This window comes from Diabrotica virgifera, chromosome 3 (genome assembly GCF_917563875.1).
Source record: "Diabrotica virgifera virgifera chromosome 3, PGI_DIABVI_V3a".
Taxonomy (NCBI): domain Eukaryota; kingdom Metazoa; phylum Arthropoda; class Insecta; order Coleoptera; family Chrysomelidae; genus Diabrotica; species Diabrotica virgifera.
In genome coordinates this window covers 257,670,189-257,696,914 of record NC_065445.1, presented here as the reverse complement: position 1 = coordinate 257,696,914, position 26,726 = coordinate 257,670,189, and the positions used below count along the sequence as shown (strand labels likewise).

The 26,726-nt window shown below is 30.6% G+C and overlaps 2 protein-coding genes across 4 annotated transcripts in view; both read left to right on the top strand.

Annotated features, from left to right (window-relative positions):
* LOC114329665 (2-Hydroxyacid oxidase 1-like) overlaps positions 1-1,125 on the top strand; it is a 29,498-nt gene extending 28,373 nt beyond the window's left edge. Inside the window, exons 7-8 of one of the 2 annotated variants that reach the window (XM_050647345.1) lie at positions 308-389; positions 1,068-1,125. In XM_050647345.1, the coding sequence (XP_050503302.1) occupies positions 308-375 (68 nt within the window). In that variant the 3' untranslated portion in view covers positions 376-389; positions 1,068-1,125. Of the gene's footprint in view, positions 1-307 lie in introns of both variants that reach the window. The other variant, XM_028278845.2, reaches the window with a different exon arrangement.
* A 3,855-nt stretch (positions 1,126-4,980) lies between these two features.
* On the top strand, positions 4,981-26,050 carry LOC114329666 (2-Hydroxyacid oxidase 1-like). Of its 2 annotated transcripts, XM_028278847.2 has the most exons (7): positions 4,981-5,187; positions 19,051-19,202; positions 19,571-19,691; positions 19,802-19,936; positions 24,133-24,394; positions 25,298-25,526; positions 25,876-26,050. In XM_028278847.2, the coding sequence occupies exons 1-7, from the start codon at positions 5,054-5,056 to the stop codon at positions 25,941-25,943; spliced, it is 1,101 nt and encodes a 366-aa protein (XP_028134648.1). In that variant the 5' UTR covers positions 4,981-5,053; the 3' UTR covers positions 25,944-26,050. The 2 variants fall into 2 exon arrangements, with proteins under 2 accessions (XP_028134648.1, XP_028134649.1); XM_028278848.2 differs by lacking the exon at positions 19,051-19,202.
* The last annotated feature ends 676 nt before the right edge of the window (positions 26,051-26,726 follow it).

Sequence of the window (26,726 nt, the reverse complement as noted above, 5' to 3'; positions counted from 1 at the left end):
TAATGATACAATTACTAATAGAGATATAAGTTATGCCTTCTATTAGTATTTACTATTCCAGTATTATATAGCACTGTAAGCATTAACCTATTTTGTTGGTTTTGAAGGCACATCAAGGATGTATTAATCAGCTGCAGTGAAAGATTGAATGCTTTAATACTGAGCAACGAATTCACAATGAGCTTCTATATGCGATAGTTGCTTTGAGGTTCAAGAAAAGTTAAAATATATTACTGTACCTTGTGCATACTCTTTATTATATTTCTCTATAGTAATTATTTTTAAAATAATAATTTTTCATTTGCAGGTTATTCAAAAATAAATCAAATTGATAGAAGCTTGGTGGTACATGAAAGTTATTATGCTAAGCTTTAAGATGACTGAAGTTGGACCGCATTATGTAATAACGGATTAACCGCCAAAAGTCAAAAATCGAGATAATAGTGCCATATTGCAGCTAGGGTGCAAATCTATGTATAAAAATATGTTTTTTGTAAAAAAATTAAAAAAAAAGCTGTTTTTAAATACCTGTATTAAGCGACATTTTTTATTTTATTAAAAAAAATCTCACACTAGGATTTGTAATATCGAACTAAACGCCAATAATGGTACATAATCCATTGTCATAAACAAAAATCCGCATCTTTGTAAGTGTAATAACGAATCAAGCGCCATGAATAGTCGGTTAATTCTTTATTACAAAACATAACATATTTACTAACGTTTAAGATATCCAATTAAAAGACATCATTTGTCAGGTAACATCAGATTAAGCGCCAACTATGTCTCTTAATCCGGTATTCGGATCTTAACTCATGCATATCTTAAAAAATCATTAACGAATTAAGCGACATTTGATCGAATAACTTTTAAAATATAAATTATTTTTAAAAAATTTTAAACACAGGTACAAGTCTATTTACATTTGCATTAATATATTAAATATGAAACATGTCAGTACTATATTTTAGAAATAGTACCAAAAACAAATTTAAAATCTTTAAACCGATTTATCTCAAAACTACATTTTGGCGCTTAATCCGCTATTACATAACGCGGTCCAGTTGAAGTACTCAGAAATTTACTTAAAACATATGCATGAAAATATATTTTTTTATCAATAAACGTGTTTTATTTTTGTGCCTTAAGGTCAAACAGGGAGAGAAGCGGTCCTCGAAAAAAGACGCGAATTGTATCCGAACGTCTGCGGTCCCTCAGGTGAGTAACTAATGACCAAGTTCATCTCTCAAATAGACGGCCAACCATCATAAAAAAATAATTGTAGAATTATTTAAAAATGCATCAACAAACAAAAATATTAACGCTCTCTTCAAATAGAACCCAATATTTTACAGCAGGAAAAGTGGGACGTCCCAACAATAATAGTTGCAATAGCTCTATTGATGATCGTCTTAGAGCCAAGAAACAGAAAAGTACCACAATGAAAACAATTACACAAAAATATATGCGAATTATTGGTAGGCACATTATTGGTATTATTCGAAGGTAAATTCTTGTGAAAAGTGCAATACGTATTTACGTATAAATAAAAATTCAAATTGTTTTTTCGATATTTTTCCTTATATTACTACTATAAAATTTATTATAAAATTAAAAAATATTTTTTATAATTATTAAATGTAGAAATTAATAATAACTAATAGGTATTCTAGGTCTGGATCCCGCGTATGAAAAAAAGTTGATTAATAGCAAGCTGAAAATTTGTTAATAGCTTAAGGGTGTCTAGTCGGATAAACTTTGATATATGGGAACAATGGAACAGGGGCAGTTTTAATTGTGGAACAGGTTAAAAATTTGGAACGGTCAGACCACGAAAACGGCACATTTATTTTGTCCGACAGAATAGACTTAAACTCTCCGAACAGAGATTAAACTCTCTGCAAAAATCAGACTGCTATTTATCACCTGTCATAATTCCTGTCATTTGACATATTCTACATGTTCCACTCATTAAAACGCCCATTTGGTGATAAATAGCAGTCTGATTTTTGCATGAGAGTTTAATGTCTGTTCGGAGAGTTTAAGTCTGTTCTGTCGGACAAAATACATGTGCCGTTTTCGTGGTCAGACCGTTCCAAATTTTTAACCTGTTCCACAGTTAAAACTATTAAACTATTAAAGCTATTAACAAATTTTCAGTTTGCTATTCATCAACTTTTTTTTCATACGCGGGATCCAGACCTATTCAATATTATTTCATATTATAACCACAAAAGTAATACACAGTAGGTACTGAAAGCGTAATGCATTAGAAAAAGTAATGCTCGCATTTTTGTTATTTACATAGTATAGGTAGGTATAATAGTTTTACATGTATAATCAGGGCCCCCGTAACCGGGCGTGCAACGCGTGCGGCGCACGCGGGCGTAACCCCAAAGGGGCGCCAAACCGAAGGTTTCGTAAAAAAGAAATATTTATTTTAAATGAGATAATCATTTTTTATATACAATTTTAATTATTTCATGAACAGCTAGAGAAATCTCAAAAATCAAATATTGTGTTATTACTGAAAAAATAATGATTCCCGTCCTGAAATGTTGAACTTACTTCGTCAAAAATATATTACATTTTGTTGTTCCTTCCTAATTTTTTTCTTTGAAGTAGATTGAATTACGCTTGGCATACCATCAAATCGATTTTATACGTGCTCCACACTCTCGCCGAGGTTCAACAAGTACGAGAGTGTAGACGGCCACCTTGTGTAACTTTGCCTCACTTCGTTCTACTTCCATTTTCTGTCGGTATGGCGCGTCCGAGTCAAAGGGATCTTTGTCGGTATCGCACCGCTTGAATGTGTTCCTCGCGAAGTAGAACGAGTGTGTAGAGAGGCACTTCGGACTTCGCTCAACTTTGGCGAAGTAACTTCGCCGAGAGTCTGGAGCCGGCGTTGTAAAATAAAGCGACACTCAAAATAGTCAAATAAACATCAAATCACACTCCTTGGCGAGTATAAACATAAATTAACACCCATAAAACGCAACTTAGCAGTTTTACTCCAACAAAAACACAACTTACTGGATCAAGCAGTTCTACTCGTATAAAGTGAATCTTTTACTCGAATTTATGATAATTACCCTTAAGTAAACAAATATTCTATGAATTATCATTATGTATTTGAATTAAGTATCTTTTCCCTTCTTGTCTATGCGTTTATTAGGCACAAACATTATTTACTGTTACTGGTGAAGGGGTGGTTTCCTGCAGTGAAAGGTTTAAAATTTTATTTTATATCGGTGTTAATAGTTATTACCTACGACTAGGTATTATTGCAATAACCGTTGGGTTTGTTCTGCCCTGATTTTAAACTTTTGTTTTCGTGTAAAAAATATTGGACAATCTTTTTTATTTGTTGTTATTTTAAGTGGTGTGGAAATTAAATTAATTGTGAAAATGGTAAGTATCATAATCATTGCATAGAATAATAATAATTCATTTTAAATAGTTATAATCGGGTTTCCTCTAATAAAATCCACAATTTACAATTTATTTTGAAAGAAAAAGAAAATAATTAAGACATTGTGTCTGCGTAACTTGGAACCATATGGGAAACTTTCATAGTGTAAAAACTAAAATGGAACCTAATATAAAATTGTGTCAATCTTATGAGTATCAAAAATAATATGAATTTCGATCAAGAGTACCTTATATTTCACAATTATTATTATTAAAAGTTGTTTGGAATTAATTAAAAACTATGTTTTAATATGCAATTACATCCTTTTAATTGAAATACAGATACCCAAAACGCCCTTTTCATTTAGTACGAATAATGCGATAACTCTTTTATTATTATTGAATTAATTAATTAATAATAATAAAAGAGTTATAACATTATTTGTAATAAATGAAAAGGGCGTTGTTGAAAAGTATAATTAATGTACGATAAAAAGTTCTTTCTAAAAAGCTTTGCATGGTCTAAAATCTAAGATGCAACCATCAAACCTATCAATTTTTTTCAATTTTATAATATGAGATATATGTAAAAAAATATGAGTTTCGATCAATAGTAAAGTGCCTTTCTAGATCACAATATACGAGGCCTTTAGAACACAATGGGTATAAGTGACAAGTTTTGAGAAAACAATGTTCAAAGTTCTAGATAAATTTTAAAAATCTAGGTATATAGGAACTACTTAGCAGGTTTTCAATGACATGTCATTTTTGATCATTTTATTGTTAGTTTATGTAGGAAATTTGAAGCCACCATGTTTTATAAGTGTTTGGGAGTCCATTTTTGTATTTACAATCTGATTTACTAAAATTGTCAGTTATACCCCTTGTGTTCTAAGGGTCTCATTTCAACTAGAAGGACGTAATTGCATATAGAAATATAGTTTTTAACGCTGAACAACTTTTCATAACAACTTTTCAATATTATGAAAAATAAACGTACTTTGCTCTTGACCGAAATTCATATTTTTTGACATACCTCGTATAAGATTCATAAATTTTTATATTTGATGGTTGCATTCTGAGTTCTAGACAATGCAGAACTTTTTATGAAGAATCACTTTTTCTCGTAAAATTAATAATAAACCAGTTTCCCATATAGTTTCCTAGTTATGTAGACACCCTGTATAAAATTTGTTTGAAAACTTTGAAATGACAAAATATTATTGTTTATCGAATAACAACATATGAGTTATGTTTGATTATTTTTACGTATATTATACAGTTTAAAGTTTGGTGCGTTCCTCCCCACTCACCCTGTATAGTGGATATAAAGGGCGCTAAAATATGTCCCGCACGCGGGCGCCAATCAGCCTTGCGGGGGCCCTGTGTATAATAGTTCTGGATTTTATATTGGTTAAGAAAGATGTATGTTGTCTGATGTATGCTGATGGTATAATGTCTACATATAGATGCACCCCCCTTAAAATAATCCTGGCGACGCCCATGCACAAAACAGTGATACCTTATCTCATGTGTTTTTATATTAATTATTATAAACAGTGTGTGCTACTTTCTATAATTATTTATGTACTATTGTAAGTAATAATTCTTACAAAAGAAAAATAGTTTGCTTGTCAACATGTCTGATTTAGTTAGTGTTTCCGAATTTGAGAAACATGCTTTGGAAATTTTACCTAAAGATATACGGGATTATTGTAGAAGTGGTGCAGGAAGACAGGAGACCTTGGCCGATAACAGAAAAGCATTCTTTAGGTGTGTACTCTTGAAACTTATAAATTATATAATTTTTAAATAAAAACGCTGGACGGAAGGGCCGCCCGAGAACTTTATCGTACCGATCTATTATCGTTATCGTACTAGATAGTGGCATTCTATAAAAATAACAAAGTTACTCGTTATTTTGATATTTTAGAAACACCTTGTATACTTGAAAATATTTTATGGTTCTACGCATAATTAATTCCCGCATTTGAGAAAATGTTCGGGGACACACTATAGATTATTGCATAAATCAATAGAATATTAGTCATACTTTCATTTCAAATTAGTCCATTTTTCTGAGAAATTAATAGTTTACAATATTTGCATTTTACTGCATGGATTGTAATGAAATTTTGAGAGTAGCCCAAAGCCCAATTTCCTAATTCAAAGTCTATATACTATGGCGCTTTTATCATGGGGGCGGTTCTCACCACTTCTCGGGGATAGAACATTTTTATTTTCGAATTGCATGGAGCAAAAGGAAGAATTTTAAGAAAGTTTAAAAATGCGCTCTATAATTTGATCTTATTTTTTTCACCCGTCCAACTTTTTGAAAGTAGAAATAACACTATATTAAGAGGTATTGCAAAAGAAAAACAATGCATTTAAATTCTGGTGAATGAGAGGTTAAATGTATGTATTTCTCATTTTTCCTTAAAGTACATTAGTCATATATTTTTTTGCACCATATCTCGCTTAGTTTGAATGTAACCAACATTTAATGGAGCTCGTTTTAAAGGCCTTTTCAAACACTACAAAAGCATGAGCACTTTGAGCATGCACCAAAAAACAAACTCATTTTACCTACCATATCTCTTTTTGTATTATAAATAGAAAATTTACGAAGGAACGAATCTCTTTGTTATTTATAATTAAAAAAAAATTTTATATAGTGTTTTTAGTTTGATGCATAGTTTTTAAGGTATTCACAAAAAACCGTCCGAAAACGTGTCATTTTTAAATGAAAATGGCCAATTTTCAACTACGCATAACTCAAAAAGTATTGAGTTCTCAAAAAAAAGTATAGATCAGTTTTTGCTTAAAAATAGGTTCTCTAGCCACTTCCATGCTTATTTTGACCAATAAATTTTCCACCCCCTTGAAGGGGTGGGAATTGCCTCAAGATAAAAGCGCCATAGTATATAGGGTAGATTTTGTTTCTTGAGCTATTCCCTACTTACTGTGAAAATATCAAGTACATCGATGTAGTAGGATGGAATTCGGAGCCAAATACCCTCATTGACTGCCCTATAATAATGCTCTGCTATGATCGCGTGAGAGGGGACACACACAAGATTCTAGCAAAATTTCAATTTTCTGTAACTTTTCTAGTTTTTGAGTTACAGCAACGAGTTTTATGTCATTGGAAAGATAATTTTACATTCTTTCAAAATATGTAAAAATATACAGGGCGTATGTAAAAAATTAAGATTTTCTTTTCATTTCCGGTTAAACCGGAAGCCATATTGCAGGTAAAATTTATTGTGCTAATAGATAAGAAAGTATTATATATGTCTGCCAAATTTCAAATTTTAGTTTCTATTACAGAGGTAGTTACGGGCACTCGAATATTTTTTTATAAAAAATTCATAACTCCCCTCCTATGAGGAGTTAAGAAACCTGACCAATGTTATTCAATTTATCGATAGGATATCAAAAATATATCAAAAAATAAACAAATTCCTTGGAGTCATTTTTGAGAAAATTTAGTTCAAATTTATGTCAAATTTTGACCCCTTAAATATAGGCAACCCATAACTTTTTCTGAAAAACGATAATATTCTTGTTGTAGCCCCATGTTTAGGCTATATAAATGTTTTTTCAAATTAAATTTATCTTAAACAAGTTTTTAGATTGGTAGGGAAATGTATCGGGTGGGCGGTCGGTCATGCTGGCCGCCATTTTGGATTTGGAAATGTCAAATTCCGTATTTCTATTTACCTATCGATGAGCTAACTTTAAGTTAAATTTCATTCGTTTCGGTCAAAATTTGCAAAAATGGGCCCCAAATAACCCCCCTATTTCGGCCCCCCTTTGAGAGGTTTTTTCAAAAGCTTAGTTTCTCGACAAAATTCTCTTAAACTTACTCTTACTGATACCGAATTTCATCGAAATCGGTCCAGTAGTTTTTGCTGGGCGGTGGCGACATACGTACGTACATACGTACATACTTCCGACATGTTTTTTTATTTGCTTTTTAGACTCAGGGGGACTCAAAACGTCGAAAAAAAGTGAAATCTGAAAAAAATTTTTTTGCACGATCCTATAACTTTATCTATTATACTCATACTGCGTATGTAGTACGATAAAGTAAAATGAATAACAATTTTCATTTGGTTGCAACACGAAGCCAAAGCTCTTTTGCTCCAGCATTCTCTTGGCTTGTATTTTTAGAAGCCACGGAGGTGTAACCAGAAAAATGGTCACAATAAGGTTTTTAGTTTAAAATTATTTTATATTTTATTAAATTCAAAACTTTGACTTGTATGTAATTTTTATATTACCTAATTGTTATTTTTACTTTATCGTACTACATACGCAGTATGAGTATAATAGATAAAGTTATAGGATCGTGCAAAAAAAATTTTTTCAGATTTCACTTTTTTTCGACGTTTTGAGTCCCGCTGAGTCTAAAAAGCAAATAAAAAAACATGTCGGAAGTATGTACGTATGTACGTACACCTGGTTCCAAAAAAAACTGATACGACTCTTTACGCGTATTTTGTAGAAAATTGAGCAGTGTATTTTGAAGGATAAATACCTAATGTTTACATACTGTCAATGTCACTGCCAAATCTTAAAATTTGTCAGATAGCTTATTCTGTTCCACGGTTATTAGACTTTATTATTAATCTTTATTATTAATACTTTCTCCGCAACTGAGGGTATCTTATCAACTGTATTGTTTTTAAACAATAGATGATAAAATAAAAATATTGACAGTTCAAAAATGTGAACATTATTGCATTGTGTGTGGCCTAAGTTTGGGCTGAAAACTGAAATGTATTACATTTTTACAAAATTTTGGAATGTTTAATCACGTAGACCAATTTTAACAGTTGTTTTCAATACAGATTTGAATCATCTACAAATAGTTTCTAATGTCTTTTGATGTCAAATAATTAGGGAAGCTGGAATTCAACAGTTTAGAATTTTACATTGAGTTAATGCAAAATTGTGTCGCATGTCAAAATTCTCAATGTATTTTAATTGTATTCATTTTTTTTTCGAATCCTGAGAAAGTTAATAAATATTTTTGAAAATTTTAAACTCAGAATGAAAGACTACATTATTACCGAGGGCTGAAAGTCCCTGAAAACTTCTATAATATTTATTTTAATAAGTTACAGGGATGAAATTAAAAAAAAAAGTGTGATATTTAATTTCAAATATTTCATTCAATAGAAACTGCTTGTTTATTCTAAGGGGCTTTTCGCCCTCGGTAATAATGTAATCTTTCATCCTGCGTTTAAATTTTTCTAAAATACTTATTACTTTTTTCATGAATCAGTTGTTTGTTGTTTGTTTATTTTATTATTTGTCTGTCATAATAAATATAATGTCAGATCAATCAAATACACTGCTCAACATGATGAAATCTTACTAAGAGTCGTATCAGTTTTTTTAGGAACCGGCTGTACGTATGTACACCTGGTTCCAAAAAAAACTGATACGACTCTTGACGCGTATTTTGTAGAAAATTGAGCAGTGTATTTTGAAGGATAAATACTTAATATTTACATACTGTCAATGTCACTGCCAAATCTTAAAATTTGTCAGATAGCTTATTCTGTTCCACGGTTATTAGACTTTATTATTAATCTTTATTATTAATACTTTCTCCGCAACTGAGGGTATCTTATCAACTGTATTGTTTTTAAACAATAGATGATAAAATAAAAATATTGACAGTTCAAAAATGTGAACATTATTGCATTGTGTGTGGCCTAAGTTTGGGCTGAAAACTGAAATGTATTACATTTTTACAAAATTTTGGAATATGTTTAATTACGTAGACCAATTTTAACAGTTGTTTTCAATACAGATTTGAATCATCTACAAATAGTTTCTAATGTCTTTTGATGTCAAATAATTAGGGAAGCTGGAATTCAACAGTTTAGAATTTTACATTGAGTTAATGCAAAATTGTGACGCATGTCAAAATTCTCAATGTATTTTAATTGTATTCATTTTTTTTTTCGAATCCTGAGAAAGCTAATAAATATTTTTGAAAAATTTAAACTCAGAATGAAAGACTACATTATTACCGAGGGCTGAAAGTCCCTGAAAACTTCTATAATATTTATTTTGATAAGTTACAGGGCTGAGAATAAAAAAAAAGTGTGATATTTAATTTCAAATATTTCATTCAATAGAAACTGCTTGTTTATTCTAAGGGGCTTTCCGCCCTCGGTAATAATGTAATCTTTCATCCTGCGTTTAAATTTTTCTAAAATACTTATTAGTTTTTTCATGAATCAGTTGTTTGTTTTTGTTTATTTTATTATTTGTCTGTCATAATAAATATAATGTCAGATCAATCAAATACACTGCTCAACATGATTAAATCTTACTAAGAGTCGTATCAGTTTTTTTAGGAACCGGCTGTACGTACGTATGTCGCCACCGCACAGCAAAAACTACTGGACCGATTTCGATGAAATTCGGTATCAGTAAGTTTAAGAGAATTTTGTCGAGAAACTAAGCTTTTGAAAAAAACCTCTCAGAGGGGGGCCGAAATAGGGGGGTTATTTGGGGCCCATTTTTTCAAATTTTGACCGAAACGAATGAAATTTAACTTAAAGTTAGCTCATCAATAGGTAAATAGAAATACGGAATTTGACATTTCCAAATCCAAAATGGCGGCCAGCATGGCCGACCGCCCACCCGATACATTTCCCTACCAATCTAAAAACTTGTTTAAGATAAATTTAATTTGAAAAAACATTTATATAGCCTAAAGATGGGGCTATAACAAGAATATTATCGTTTTTCAGAAAAAGTTATGGGTTGCCTATATTTAAGGGATAAAAAATTTGACATAAATTTGAACTAAATTTTCTCAAAAATGACTCCTAGGAATTTGTTTATTTTTTGATACATTTTTGATATCCTATCAGTAAATTGAATAACATTGGTCAGATTTCTTAACTCTTCATAGGAGGGGAGTTATGAATTTTTTATAAAAAAATATTCGAGTGCCCGTAACTACCTCTGTAATAGAAACTAAAATTTGAAGTTTGGCAGTCATATATAGTACTTTGTTATCTACTAACACAATAAATTTTACCCACAATATGGCTTCCGGTTTAACCGGAAATGAAAAAAAAATTCTAAATTTTTTGCATACATATATATTTACACATTTTGAAAGAATGTAAAATTATTTTTCCAATGACATAAAACTCCTTGCTGTTGCTGTGAAAATTGAAATTTTGCTAGAATCTTGTGTGTGTCCCCTCTCACGCGATCATAGCAGAGCATTATTATAGGGCAGTCAATGAGAGTATTTGGCTCCGAATTCCATCCTACTACATCGATGTACTTGATATTTTCACAGTAAGTAGGGAATAGCTCAAGAAACAAAATCTACCCTATACACTATGGCGCTTTTTATCTTGGGGCAATTCCCACCCCTTCAAGGGGGTGGAAAATTTATTGGTCAAAATAAGCATGGAAGTGGCTAGAGAACCTATTTTTAAGCAAAAACTGATCTATACTTTTTTTTTGAGAACTCAATACTTTTTGAGTTATGCGTAGTTGAAAATTGGCCATTTTCATTTAAAAATGACACGTTTTCGGACGGTTTTTTGTTAATACCTTAAAAACTATGCATAAAACTAAAAACACTATATAAAATTTTTTTTTAATTATAAATAACAAAGAGATTCGTTCCTTCGTAAATTTTCTATTTATAATACAAAAAGAAATATGGTAGGTAAAAGAGTTTGTTTTTTGGTGCATGCTCAAAGTGCTCATGCTTTTATAGTGTTTGAAAAGGCCTTTAAAACGAGCACCGTTAAATGTCGGTTACATTCAAACTAAGCGAGATGGTGCAAAAAAATATATGACTAATGTACTTTAAGGAAAAATGAGAAGTACATACATTTAACCCCTCATTCACCAGAATTTAAATGCATTGTTTTTCTTTTGCAATACCTCTTAATATAGTGTTATTTCTACTTTCAAAAAGTTGGACGGGTGAAAAAAATAAGATCAAATTATAGAGCGCATTTTTAAATTTTCTTAAAATTCTTCCTTTTGCTCCATGCAATTCGAAAATAAAAATGTTCTATCCCCGAGAAGTGGTGAGAATCGCCCCCATGATAAAAGCGCCATAGTATATAGGATAGACTTTGAATTAGGAGATTGGGCTTTAGGCTACTCCCAAAATTTCATTACAATCCATGCAGTAAAATGCAAATATTGTAAACTATTAATTTCTCAGAAAAATGGACTAATTTGAAATGAAAGTATGACTAATATTCTATTGATTTATGCAATAATCTATAGTGTGTCCCCGAACATTTTCTCAAATGCGGGAATTAATGATGCGTAGAACCATAAAATATTTTCAAGTATACAAGGTGTTTCTAAAATATCAAAATAACGAGTAACTTTGTTATTTTTATAGAATGCCAGTATCTAGTACGATAACGATAATAGATCGGTACGATAAAGTTCTCGGGCGGCCCTTCCGTCCAGCGTTTTTTATTTTGCGAATAAAATAATACATGCGATTACTCATTCGTCTTAGTTTCAATGTTTTCCCATTATTCCATATAATAACGAGATGCATGACAACAGCATTAAGTTTTTTTACCCAGAGTTTTTATCTCTCGTTATTTCGCATTTCCTTTGAATAGGTTCTTTTTCTTCTTCTTTCATTCAAATTCATACATTTCTTTTTATGTATTGATCATCTGATTGGTTCTCTACTCTTTTCCTCCAGTTCTTAGAGGACCCTAAGCCTCCTTGGATTCCATGACTATTAGTAATAGGAAAATGAATATACTTGTAAGTAGGTATTAGTCTAAGATACAATATAAGGTCGATTTGCACCGATCTGTTTAATGGATAAAAATTATTGGATATGTAATTTAGCATGTCAACAATTACAAAAAACAAGGGTTGCCCGGTCTAATCTTGTTCTAACTATAATTAATTAATAATTAAAAAATTACATTTTTTTATAAATTAAAAAAAAATTGACCCGGGCTGATATTATTTCAGATTTTTAGGTCATTCTAAACAAAAAAAGGTCTATTGTAATTTTTCTCTAAAGTTGATCGTTTTCTAGCTATAAACAATTTAAAACTGAAAAAAGAACGAAAGATGACGATTTTCAAGGCTCAAAAACATAAGTATAAAATATCATTTTTGAAATTACGAAGTACCTAAATTCAACTTTAAACCTTATTCTATCAGTTCTTGATAAGTCCTTTAGACTTATTTCATTGTGAAACATTGTTTTTTAGTTGTTAATGGCCGTCTCCCCATAAGAAACCTTCCTCATTAACAATTAAAAAAATATGTTTTAGAGTAAAACATGGCTAAAATTCTTATCGAGACCTGATAGAAAAAGGTTTGAGCTTTAATTTATGTATAATTGATATTTTTTACTTGTGTTTTTGAGCCTTGAAAATTGTCATCTTTCGTTCTTTTTTCAATTGTAAAATGTTTAACTCAAAAACGATCAACTTTAGAGAAAAATTACAAAAGACCTTTTTTGTTTAGAATGATCCAAAAAATCTGAAATAATATCTGCCCGGGTCAAAAATTTTTTTAAATTCATAAAAAATGTCATTTTTTAATTATTAATTAATTATAGTTTACTTATTAATTATAGTGTAATTGTTAACATGCTAAATAACATATCCAATAATTTTTATCCATTAAACAGATCGGTGCAAATTAGTCTAGGCGCCAGAGGGGTCACCGTGTCATATTCAATTCTGATGGACAAACTCAACGGTTTCTTATGGATTTTTGGCTGCTGATTACGAATTTTGAGGGGGGATTTCGATCCGAGTGGTCAAAAAATTGTTATAAACAATTTAATTGTTTATAAATTGTTTATAAGGCTCTGGCTCATAAACTAAAAGAGATAAAAAAAATGTTTTAAATAAAATTTGTTCCCTAGTAAAAAACGAAGAAAAAACCGTTTACTAAACTTAAATCTAACAATTATAACTCAAGATATTGTAAAATTAGTGCACAATGCAAATTGAAAATTGCAAAATAAGTATTTTTCGAAGCTTTATCGATCGTAACTTGGCTTCTATGCATATGCAAATAAGTCTTAGAAGGTGTCGTTTTAAAGCTTAATTAACAGGCTTCCAAATACATTTTGTTAAATTACTTGATCTTCATTTGTTTTAAAGTTATACCCGTTTGAAGTTACAATTTTCTTAAAAATATTATACATTCATTTGTTTATAAGGGTTTCAAGAAAATTTGAGCTATAAACATTTATATTTTAATGAACAATAATGGTAGAAAAACTCAAAAGGAACAATTTGAGGTTATGAAAATGTTCATAAGTTTATTTTGGGCCAAGATGTCGATATTTTAATGGCGCGCGCTATGAGGCGCAAGATCGGCTCACCGCGTAAAGGTTCACGAGCTAACTTCTCTATGCAAATTATAATTTCTATGTATACATACGTTATCTTCATTTTTCATTTTTGAAGATCCTAATAAAATTTTATCATATAATTCTTATAATTAAATCATCATACTGTACCTCGTATCACCTTTCATTCTATTTACTTTGTCTTCTATTTTTTGCACTTAATGAGAAAAAAACATTAAAAACTTATATTTCAGAAGTATAACTAAAAAGTAAGTTAATATTATTTATTAATACTATTTTTACAAACATTTTTTTCATGCATCTGCAAATCTGGCTACAGATATACAGGGAATATCAGCTTTTTTACATCTGCATACGTTCTTAGCGAAATTTTAACAGTTACATGGTGATACAAGTCTGTTCTTGTAGGCAGTAAAACTACTAAAACTTTTTGAGGCTTCAGAGTCTATTATCTATATGATATCCATATAAAGTGGATCTAGTTCTTTTGCAGCATCATCAAGTCCCGTCAATTGTGTGTATGCCGCCACATCATAAATGCTCGTTTCATATGCAATGATGATGCTGCAAAATAACTCGATCCATTTTTATATGGATATCACATATTGGCTCATTTTCATGCGTAGAAGCCGAGTTACGATCGATAAAGCGTCGAAGAATACATACTTACTTTACTATGAGCCAATCTTGCGCCTCATAGCGTGCCATTAAAATATCGACATCTTAGCCAAAAATAAACTTACGAACATTTTCTTAAGCTCAAATTGTTCCTTTTGAGCTGTTTTATCATTATTGTTAATTAAAGTATAAATGTTTATAGCTCAAGTTTGCTTGAAACCTTTATAAACAAATTAATGTACAATTTTTTTAAGAAAATTATAACTTCAAACGGGTATAACTTTAAAACAAATGAAGATCAAATAATTTAACAAACTTTTTTTGGAAGCCCCTTAATTAAGCTTTAAAAGGACACCTTACAAGGCTCATTTGCATGCGTAGAAGCCGAGTTACGATCGGTAAAGATTCGAAAAATACTTATTTTGCAATTTGCATTGTGCACTAATTTTACAATAGCTTGAGTTCTAATTGTCGGATTTAAGTTTAGTAAACGGTTGTTTCCTCGTTTTTTATTAGGGAATAAATTTTATTTAAAACATTTTTTTTATTTCTTTTAGTTTATGAGCCAGAGCCTTATAAACAATTAAATTGTTTATAACAATTGTTTAACCACTCGGATCGAAATCCACCCTCGAAATTCGTAATCAGCAGCCAAAAATCCATAAGAAACCGTTGAGTTTGTCCATCAGAATTGAAAATGACACGGTGACCTCTATTTGGCGCCTAGACTAAAATCGACCTTATGTCGGATCCTCTACTATATGTTGTTAATCTCCTCCTCTGTGTTTCCCCTTCCTTTTGTAAGTAGGGCATGACTTAAGTCAGTCTATGTCATATTTTTCAAAACTTCAGGTAGATCGTATCTATACCAGAGTATTTGTTGGGCACTAGCTTTTTGAAGTTATACTTCTTTAGGCACGAGGGTGAATTTTTATTTTCCCGGGCGCATGCGCACACCGACAGTATGGTATTAGTCACTACATCTTTTAAGTTATGTAGCGCAAATAAGGTGTTAGTGAATTAGTAAAAGAATATATTTATAAAAATATATTTTTAGTAAATATATTTATTATAATTTTTATGTCTGTGGATTTGTCTTCCTCGTAATAAGTATTATACTCTGGGCTAATTAGCAAAATACAAGGAAAAGTTATTTACCAGCAATTTTATTGCTGGAATCGAATCTTATTATTGTATGTATTAATAATATAGATATGCAAAGTCCGCAGATAGTGTGCTACTTTTTTTATAAACAAAATGGCGCCCGAAAATCGTGTTTTTTTCAATTTTTGCTCTATAACTACAAAGATATTAACTTTAGACCAAAAACACCCAAATAAAAATTCACCGCAATTAAATTCTGCGTAGAGACGTGTTTTTTCCGATTTACTTCGACGAAAACTTTCCCCGGAAAAAGCGGGTTTTTCCAACAAAATCTTTAATTTTCAACTAAACTTTTAGATAAGTAGTTGTTAATCAATAATTAAATAACTTGGTAACGTAAAAGCCCTTTCCGTATATATTATAATTCCAGAAGTCTATGGAAATTGAATGAACAGTTTAGCAACAATTAAAATGTTAATTAAAAATTTACGGTCGCTATAATAACGACAATAATTACGATGCATAAGAATAACTATAATTTTTTCATAAAAAGACACTATACCTATCTAATGTACTTTACAGAATTTGAAATTGGACCATTTAAGCGTCCTCAGAAATATTTTAAAATTATAAACAATTTTTTGGCTTATAAACAAATAGAATATCTCGGGAAATATTAAACTAAATTAAATTGTGAACAAGGTATTCGAAAGACAGCGGCAGGACGCTTTATAAAAAAAAACGTTTAATTATGACAAGTAGTTCCTGAGATACAACCGGTCAAAGTTGACCGGAATTTACGGCAAAGATATAAACAATAGGTTCATAATTTTCAAACCATCACCTTTTTATTTTTGTCCTCTTTCTCCACACCAATTTTCATATCTTTAAAATCCTCATAACATATATTATTATAATAAAAACTATCGATAATACGTGTGAAAATTGCCAAAAATAGCAAAATTCCAATCAAAAATTAGGTTGGAGAAAATGTAACCCTCAAAGTTCAAAATCGATATACGTTAACCAAATGCATTTTCTCGGCTTCCCATGGAGCAATTTCCTTCATTCTTTTTTTGTTCCCTAATAACTCGAGTACAGCCATCGAACTAACGCATTATTAAATGTCAAACTTGCTTTTGTTTTGTTATAATAGATTAATTTATTTATAAGAACAGAAAATTACATATTTTTTCCAGATGTAGGCTTTTTTTTAGATAAACTTACTACAAGTGTACCTTTTAAAGTTAAAAACATAAATATTCTCATTTGAAAGCTGTATAATTATTTAAACAATTTTTATTTAAACAAATTAAAATATTGTGCTATAATAAATTAATTAATTTATTATAACAAAACAAAAGCAAGTTTGACATTTAATAATGCGTTAGTTCGATGGCTCTACTCGAGTTACTTGGGAACAAAAAAAGAATGAAGGAAATTGCTCCATGGGAATCCGAGAAAATGCATTTTTTTAACGTATACCGATTTTGAACTTTGAGGGTTACATTTTCTCCAACCTAATTTTTGATTGGAATTTTGCTATTTTTGGCAATTTTCACACGTATTATCGATAGTTTGTATTATAATAATATATGTTATGAGGATTTTAAAGATATGAAACTTGGTGTGGAGAAAGAGGACAAAAATAAAAAGGTGATGGTTTGAAAATTATGATCCTATTGTTTATATCTTTGCCGTAAATTTCGGTCAACGACTGGTTGTATCTCAGGAACCACTCGTCATAATTAAACGTTTTTTCTTTTAAAAGAAGCGTCCTGCCGCTATCTTTCGAATACCGTTTTCACAATTTAGTTTAGTTTAATATTTCCCGAGATATTCTATTTGTTTATAAGCCAAAAAATTGTTTATAATTTTAAAATATTCCTGAGGCCGCTTAAATAGTCCAATTTCAATTCTGTAACATACATTAGATAGGTATAGTGTCTTTTTATGAAAAAATCATAGTTATTCTTATGCATCGTAATTATTGTCGTCATTATAGCGACCGTAAATTTTTAATTAACATTTCAATTGTTGCTAAACTGTTCATTCAATTTCCATCGGCTTCTGGAATTATAATATATACGGAAAGGGCTTTTACGTTACCAAGTTATTTAATTATTGATTAACAACTACTTATCTAAAAGTTTAGTTGAAAATTAAAGATTTTGTTGGAAAAACCCGCTTTTTCCGGGGAAAGTTTTCGTCGAAGTAAATCGGAAAAAACACGTCTCTATGCAGAATTTAATTGCGGTGAATTTTTATTTGAGCGTTTTTGGTCTAAAGTTAAAATCTTTGGAGTTATAGAGCAAACATTGAAAAAAACACGATTTTCGGGCGCCATTTTGTTTATAAAAAAAGTAGCACACTATCTGCGGACTTTGCATATCTATAATATTTTTACTACAAAAACGTTATTACGTAGGTCAAAATATTTATAATAAACATAGCAATAATGAAAAGTCACATTCTAATGTTTTGACAGTTCTCTTACGTCAAAAATTTTGACCTACGTAATAACGTTTTTGTAGTAAAAATACTATATATTATTAATATATACAATCATAAGATTCGATTCCAGCAATAAAATTGCTGGTAAATAACTTTTCCCAAAAATGGCCTATTCTCCGATAATCAGCCCAGACTATTATTGAAAATGTTTATTTCAATTAATCTATCTGTCACCGTGATTGTAATCATGTCCGAGAAATGATCAACTGAATACAAAAACGGTGGTAGCTGATCGGTAGTGCATTCGCCTAGGGATCGAGAGGTCCCCTGTTCAAATCCCCACGAAGTAATATTTTTTTTTAATTTTTGGTATTCTTTTAGTTCTTTCTAAACTTAGTTTAATATTTAATTCTTAGTTTAATATTCTTTTTTTTTAATATTTTTGGTATTCTTTTAGTTCTTTCTGTATCTTGTGGGAAACTTCTCGGTCTAGTATCCCATTTTGCGTTATGTAGGAGCCAAGCTATTTTAAATTCTCCTACTCATCCTAGTTTTTCCCCAAGAAATTCGATATTCCCAACCATTCCTGTTCCTCCCAACCACATATAGGTACTCTGTGTTCGACATGCTGACATATTCCTCTTCAATGGCCCTTCTCCAATCCTCCAACTTCTTCTCCAACATTTCTTTGCTCTCTTCCACTAACACAATATCATCAGCAACGAGTATTGACCAAGGAGCTCCCTCTCTTACCTTCTCAGTCAGTACATTCTTAACAAGATTAAAGAGATAGAGACAGTGAACATCAATGAATTGTCATTGATGTTTGTTTAATACTTAGTATCGTTTGAGCACAACATATGTAACAGCGCTACAGGCCTTGCAGGGCCGTGGCTTCCAAAAACTTAGATATTTCGTTGTATTTTTCTGGTCCCTTGCTTTTTCTTTCGAATCTCATACGCCTATTTCTGGTAAGTCTTTGGCCGTCCTCGTTTTTCCCATGTCTCCCTCCTTCAGTATCCCTTTAACATTATGGTTCTTTGGCATGCGTATGAGGTGACAATTCTTGTGTTTTTCTTCAGGTATAAACTAAGACCAAGATATTTAAGAAATGTAGAAAATATAGATTTATCTACAATAGTTCTTGGAGAGAAGATTTCCATGCCGATTGGAATTGCTCCGTCTGGCATGCAAAAAATGGCTCATCCAATGGGAGAAATTGCTATGGTTAAAGGTAAATGGTACTATATTAATAAATATGTTAATTTTCCTGTATATTTTATGACTTATGCAAATATATCAGCAGTTATCCAGTGTATGTAAGTTGACATCATCATCATTATCATCATTCATTGCCTCTACACTACAATCCATGGTGGGTCTTGGCCTGTTCTAGAATCAGCTTCCGTTTCTTCTTATCCTACGCCTTAGTTATGCACCTTGACATTTTAGGTAAAATGAGGGCTTTAATAAATTTCGCATGGACTCTGTTATCTTCTCTATATATACTTTCTACAAGAATAACAGACCCGTGCTGTAAAAAGTTAATATTTTGAGCAGGTATTTTAATTTTTAACTTTAACTTTACTTTTTTAAATTTAGCTGCTCAAGAAATGGGTGTAGTGTACACTCTTAGCACCATGTCAACGTCCAGCATTGAAGAAGTTGCTCAAGCTGCTCCAAGAGCTGTGAAATGGTATCAAGTATATATTTATAATAACAGGTAAAATTTCTGTTTAAATTTTTTTGAAGCTGGTTTCTTGAGCATTTTAATTTTTGTAAACAAAATAACCAAGTTATAAAAAATTTTATAATTATTTTTTGTTTTTCTAGATCTTTAACTAAAAATTTAATTTTGAGAGCAGAGAGAGCTGGTTTTAAAGCAATAGTATTAACTGTGGATGCACCGTTATTGGGTTTGCGTTTACCTGATTTGAAGAACAAGTTTACATTACCTCCACATCTTAAGTAAGTACAAAATGATAATTTTTTTGAAAAGGTGAGTTTATGTATTTTAAAAAGGTAGGTGCAGTAAAACAGATTTAGCTCCAACCGCTGAAAGAAGACACGACAGACGTTCATTAATGCGGTGCAAGTGGCCTTGAGAGTTGCAGCTAAATCTGTTTATTTGTAAAAGAAAGAGAAAAGGATTTGTCACTTGCGTTTAAAATTTAACAGATGACGTTTGAAAGTTGATGCTTTTCAAAGACGGATTTATGAATGATTGCGCCATCTATAAATGAGATCCTGCGTTTATTAAATGACGATTACTGAACAAAGCAATAAATATCTTTAATACTAAAGACCGGCCAGAAGATATAGGAAAATATAGAAGAAGAATAAACTAAACTATACGTTTATAACATTTTTGGCTATAGTATTACCTGTTCAACGTTTAATATGTTTTTTCTACGAGCGTGCAAAAAGTCTACTTTCGCGCACGCGTTTTAGTTTAGAAATATTTACTTTTCCGCACGCGTGTTACTTTTCCGCACGCGTTTTACTTTTCCGCACGCGTTTTACTTTTCCGCACGCGTGTTAATTTAGATATGTTAATATGGCCTTAAAGTAATTATAATACATGCAATAAACTAATATTTAAATATTATATGTTTTAATGAAATTAACGCGAGAATTCGATAAAATAAAATAATTTTGACATACTTAATATTCGAAAATCAAATCAGTAGACAATAACAGTGGTTTTGAGTCGTCGTCATGGAAACCAAGATCGTCGTCATGCTAACCAATTATGCTGAAAGTTTGGTTTTGACAATCTTGTCAAAGAACTAATTTGTGTATGTATTTTCATATTAATTAAATTAATTGATTAAGATTTGGTAATTTTTTAAAGACTCATAGAAAAATATTGTTCCTAACGCTTGCAGAAAGTCTCTTTTCCGCACTCGACTGCTTGCCGAACTCCCGCTTCGCGTCGTTCGGCAAACTGCAGTCGCGTGCGGAAAAGTATGACTTTCTGAACTTGTTAGGAAAATAACTATTACGATTCTCTTCGTAAATTAAAAATTTTAAGACGCTATTCCCCACCAAATGTAAATTAGTCTCCTCAAATATTATTCTTTCTGAAAGTAAATATCATTCAGATTTGGTTACAGCACAGGACCAGGGCCTAAACTATGTGCTTATAGTGCGTATTTCGATTTTAAATAAATCTCATCAGAGCACCTCAGAGATTTATTTAAAATCGAAATACGCACTATTACTCTGGGCTAATTAGCAAAATTCATGGAAAAGTTATTTACCAGCAATTTTATTGCTGGAATCGAATTATAAGATCCTATATATTAATAATATAGGTATGCAAAGTCCGCAGATGGTATGCTACTTTTTTATAAACAAAATGGCGCCGACAAATCGTATTTTTTTCAATTATTGCTATATAACTCCGAAGATTTTAACTTTACAACAAAAACACTCAAATAAAAATTCACCGCAATTAAATTCTGCATAGAGATATGTTTTTCACGATTTGCTCCGACGAAAATTTTCCTCGGAAAATGCGGGTTTTCCTAACAAAAACTATAATTTTTAAATAAATTTGTGGGTAAGTAATTATTAATCAATAATTAAATAACTTAGTGACATCAAAGATTTCTTGGTGTAGATTGTAATTCCAGAAGCTGGTGAAAATTAAACGAATATTTTAGCGACAATTCAATTGTTAATTAACAATTTACGATCGCAATAATAACCAAAATAATCATGATACATTGATCAAACTTATAAAGAATATAAAGATGAGATGCTTGTTTAATATTTTATCGAGAAAATGTAATTTTTTCTTTTTTTTGCATAATCTTTAAATTTTGAAAAAAAAAATAGTTATAATACGTTGGTCTAATTAGTAAAGTACAAAGAAAGGTTATTTACCAGCAATTTTATTGCTTTAATCGAATTATAAGATCCTATATAATATTAATAAAGGTATGCAAAGTCCACAGATAGTGTGCTACTTTTTTTTTATAAACAAAATGGCGCCGACAAATCGTATTTTTTTCAAATATTGCTCTATAACTCCGAAGATTTTAACTTTACACCAAAAATACTCAAATAAAAATTCACCCCAATTTAATTCTACATAGAGGCATGTTTTCCCGATTTTCTCCGACGAAAATTTTCCTCGGAAAACGTGGGTTTTCCCAACAAAATCTCGAATTTTCAAATAAATTTTTTGGGCCAGTAATTATTTATCAATAATTATATAGCTTGGTGAAATAAAAGCTTTCTTAGTATAGGTTATAAATTCAGAAGCCGGTTAAAATGAAACGAATATTTTAGCAACAATTCAATTGTTAATTAACAATTTACAGTCGCAATAACAACCAAAATAATCATGAGACATTGATCAAACTTAGAAAGATTTTAAAGGTGTGATGCCTATTTAATATTTTGTTGACAAAATATAAATTTTTCATTTTTTTGCATAATCTTTAAATGTTTAAAAAAATTGTTATAAACAAATTAACATTTCTTAGAAATTGTTTATTATATTCTAATTTTAAAAAATACTTAAAATGCGTATTTCATAGGTCTTGAAAATAAATGCTTTAAAAAAATTTTCCAACCATTTGCAAAAAAGTTAGGGAACAGCAAAATAAATATACGATATCTCCATTGTTTATAATTTGTTTTAATTGTTTCAAAGCTTAAAAGTGAGTCTATGGTACAATCTAATTACTCACAAAAAATGTCAAAAATTAGTGCAATGGTTATATTTTAATCAAAGATTAAAAATACTTTTTTTGTAATTTTTAGCGCGAAAGTAGGCTTGATACAGAGCCGGAGATAAAATGTTCACTCGAAGCAACTGACACGCTTAAACTCGCGCGAGTTGTGTATGTGGGCGGGTAGCTACGGTACTGTATTATTCTACTTTCGCGCGTGTAAATTACAAAAAAATATATTTATAATCTTTAATTAAAATATAACCATTAAGCTGATAATCGATATTATTTTATAAATAATTAGCTTGTACTTTAAACTCACTTCTACGCTTTGAAAGAATTAAAAAAAATTATTAACACCGTAGTAATCGTATGTTTACTTTGTTGTTTCATAACTTTTTTGCAAATGGTTGCAAAAAAGTTTTAAAGCATTCATTTTCAAGATATTTGAAATGCGCATTTTAGCTATTTTTTAAAATTATAATATAATAAAAACTTTCTGAGAAACGTTAATTTGTTTATAACTATTTTTTTTTAAACATTTAAAGATTATGCAAAAAAATAAAAAATTTATATTTTGTCGACAAAATGTTAAATAGGCATCTCATCTTTATAAGATTTCAAAGTTTGATCAGTGTATCATAATTATTTTGGTTATTATTGCGACCGTAAATTATTAATTAACAATTGAATTGTTGCTAAAATATTCGTTTAATTTTCACCAGCTTCTGGAACTATAATCTAAATCAAGAAGGCTTTTAAGTCACCAAATTATTTAATTATTGGTAAATAATTACTTAACTAAAACTTTATTTGAAAATTAAAGATTTTGTTGGGAAAACCCGCATTTTCCGAGGAAAATTTTCATCGGAGCAGATGGGGAAAACACGTCTCTATGCATAATTTAATCACGGTGAATTTTTATTTGAGTGTTTTTGTTGTAAAGTTAAAATCTTCGGAGTTCTAGAGCAATAATTGAAAAAAACACGATTTCCGGGCGCCATTTTGTTTATAAAAAAAGTAGCACACTATTTGAGGACTTTGCATACCTATATTATTAATATATAGGATCTTATAATTCGATTCCAGCAATAAAATTCCTGGTAAATAACTTTTCCCAAAAATGGCCTATTCTTCGATAATCAGCCCAGACTATATAAGCACATAGTGGAGCTCCTGTGCTCTAATCAAATCTGAATCATCTTTACTTTTAGTTCATTTTTATTCACTTTTGATAGTATAAAGGAACTAGTTCGCTAAAGATTATTGTCATGGTGAACGACAAGTCGTGCATGCAATTTTAGATTCCCTTGTCGACTAATTCATTACTCTGTTTTGCTTTATATTTCCATCTTAAAACGCATCAGAGGACAATAATCCGAATTTTAGTTTTCCGCCTCTTGTAACTTATTATTCTTTCTCTTAAATTAAATTGTAACATTCGTTATGATTATTTGTCAACACATATGTAGTTTCTAGGTTGGCGAATTTCGAAGGAAAAATTTCCGAAATGAATCAGAATCTCACAAAAGGATCAGGTCTTCAGAACTACGTCAATGATTTATTTGATCCGTCCATCAACTGGGAAGACATTAAATGGTTGAAGAGTATTACACATCTTCCCATAGTTTTGAAAGGAATATTGACTGCAGAGGATGCATTACTCGCTGTTGAAGCTGGGGTAGCTGCTGTTCAAGTCTCCAACCATGGATCTAGGCAGTTGGATGGAACACCTGCTGCGGTATAAAAAACATTTTCTTTTTTATATCATTAAATTTCGTTACAATACTATACATAGTACTAGTAAGTTGATCTTGGGGCTGATTTCTGAAAGCCCATATAATCGCCTTAGCTCTGTGTCTGTTGAGCAATGTGCTTCAAAATATTGTAGTTTCTGCGCGTGCGTCGCTTTCATGGTAACCGCATGCCTTTATCGGGCGTTATGAAATCAGCCCCGAATATAGTGCGGGTGCTTAAAACAAATGGAATTAATGCAAAATTTAGTCCGGTTGGGTAAATATATTTTAATGAAATTAAGTTGCAGCATAAAGATGAATGAAAAATGAAAAGAAATGAAAAAATATTAACTTTTCTAGAGAGGGCGACGTCTAGAGGAAATCTATTAATCGCCCCAGACTAGGTGCGCCACTGATGTTGATGTTGTATTTTTTAATGTTTGTAGTTAATGGCGGATTTCATATAAATATAACTATAAAAAAGAAAGAAAAAATATATACAAAAAAATACAAAAAAAAATAATAGAAACAAAATATATATAATAATTAAAAAATATAATAAAAAAAATGTAGATAAAAATGAATGACGAACTTGGACATAGTAAAAAGCTAAAAAGAATGTTGCAGTTTTTGCTGTGGAACTCTGAGAACATAATTTAGAAAAAAAAATACAAAAAAAATATATTATAAAAAATTATTAAAAAAAATACAAAAATAATTATTTATTAGTAGAATTGTTTATTAGAGATTAATATTATTATTAGTTTTAGGATAAGATACGAAAAAATGACTAATACAATAAGAAATAGTAAAATTGGCGAATGGATTCGCAGTCATATAAACCCAAATAAACAACAACAAAATAACTGTAAATTATACTTTATAGATCTCCTATATTATAATTTTAGATTGACGCTCTCTGTGATGTAGTAAAGGCGGTAGGTGACAAAATAGAAGTTTACGTCGACGGCGGAGTGACAGATGGCGTTGATGTTCTCAAAGCTGTTGCTCTTGGAGCCAAGATGGCTCTGGTAGGACGATCTGCTTTGTGGGGACTGGTTCATAGTGGACAGCAAGGAGTCGAGAGAGTTCTCAATATTTTTAAAAACGAACTCAGGACCGGCTTGGGAATATCAGGTGAGGATTTGGTAAATATTATAAACAGAGAAAAGTTATGCCTTCTATTTGTATTCACTATCCCAATCCCAATATTATGTAGCACTGTAAGCGTTAACCTACATTGATGGTGAATGCACTTGAAGGAAGTATTAAAAAATTGCAGTAAAAGATTGATATGTAGGTATATAATAGTTTGAGCACCAAATTCAAAATGAGGCGATAGTTGCTTTGAGGTTCAAGAAAAGTTAAAATATATTAAAAATATCACAAGGAAAATTTCCTTAAAATATATTATTGTACCTTGTACATACTCTTTATTATATTTCTTTATAGTAATTTTTCTAAAACAATAATTTTTTATTTGCAGGTTATTCAAAAATAGATCAAATTGATAGAAGATTGGTGGTACATGAAAGTTATTATGCAAAGCTTTAAGATGCATGCAACAAATATGAAAGAAGAAAAAACAGCATTTCCTTTTAAATAACAGAATTAATTGAAAAATATCATTTTTTTATATAAAATAAACCGTCTTTATAAAATTGTTATCTATTTATAAAGTCTATAAAACAATATAAAATCAAAAAAAAATTATAGACATAATCCTTTAATTTGACCCTGTCAAATGCTTTCTTAAGGCTCACGAAACGTAAATATGCATATGACTTCATTCAATTTGGTTGTTATCACTTTGGTTGTTAATTTTAATGTTGTGTTTAATAAGTTAATTCCTCTGTAATTCTCCGTGTCTGATTTGTCTCCTTTTTTGAAGAGAGGTATTAGGATGCTTGATCTCCATTCTTGTGGTATTCTGTTTTGTTCTATTATTTTTTGTATTAGTTTTAATAGTTGTTTAGTTACTTGTCCTCCGTACTTAAGGAGTTCGTCCGATATTGTGTCCTCTCCTGAAGATTTTCTATTTTTTAATCTTCTTAATGCTTCCTTTACCTCTCCCTCCTCGATGTTTATTTCTTCGTTTGTCGTAACTTCAGGTGTTGGTGGTTCATTGTTGTCGCCTTTAGCAAATAAAGATCGAAAGTAGTCTGCCCATGTTTCCTTCTGAATGTGTTTCGTTTTTATTAATTCGTTCATCTCCTTTCTTTCTTTGCACTCTGATCATTCTTCATACTCCTTTTTGTGTTCCATAGAAGTCGTGTTCCATCTGTTTTGAGAAACTCTGCCAGTGTTCCCTTTTTATTTGTCTCACTAAAATATTCA

Excerpts from the sequence above, each read along its gene's own strand:
- LOC114329666 (XM_028278847.2), top strand. The coding sequence starts at position 5,054 with ATGTCTGATTTAGTTAGTGTTTCCGAATTTGAGAAACATGCTTTGGAA. Across the intron at positions 19,203-19,570 it reads AGAAATTGCTATGGTTAAAG|CTGCTCAAGAAATGGGTGTA; the intron begins GTAAATGGTACT and ends TTTTAAATTTAG. Across the intron at positions 19,937-24,132 it reads ACATTACCTCCACATCTTAA|GTTGGCGAATTTCGAAGGAA; the intron begins GTAAGTACAAAA and ends TGTAGTTTCTAG.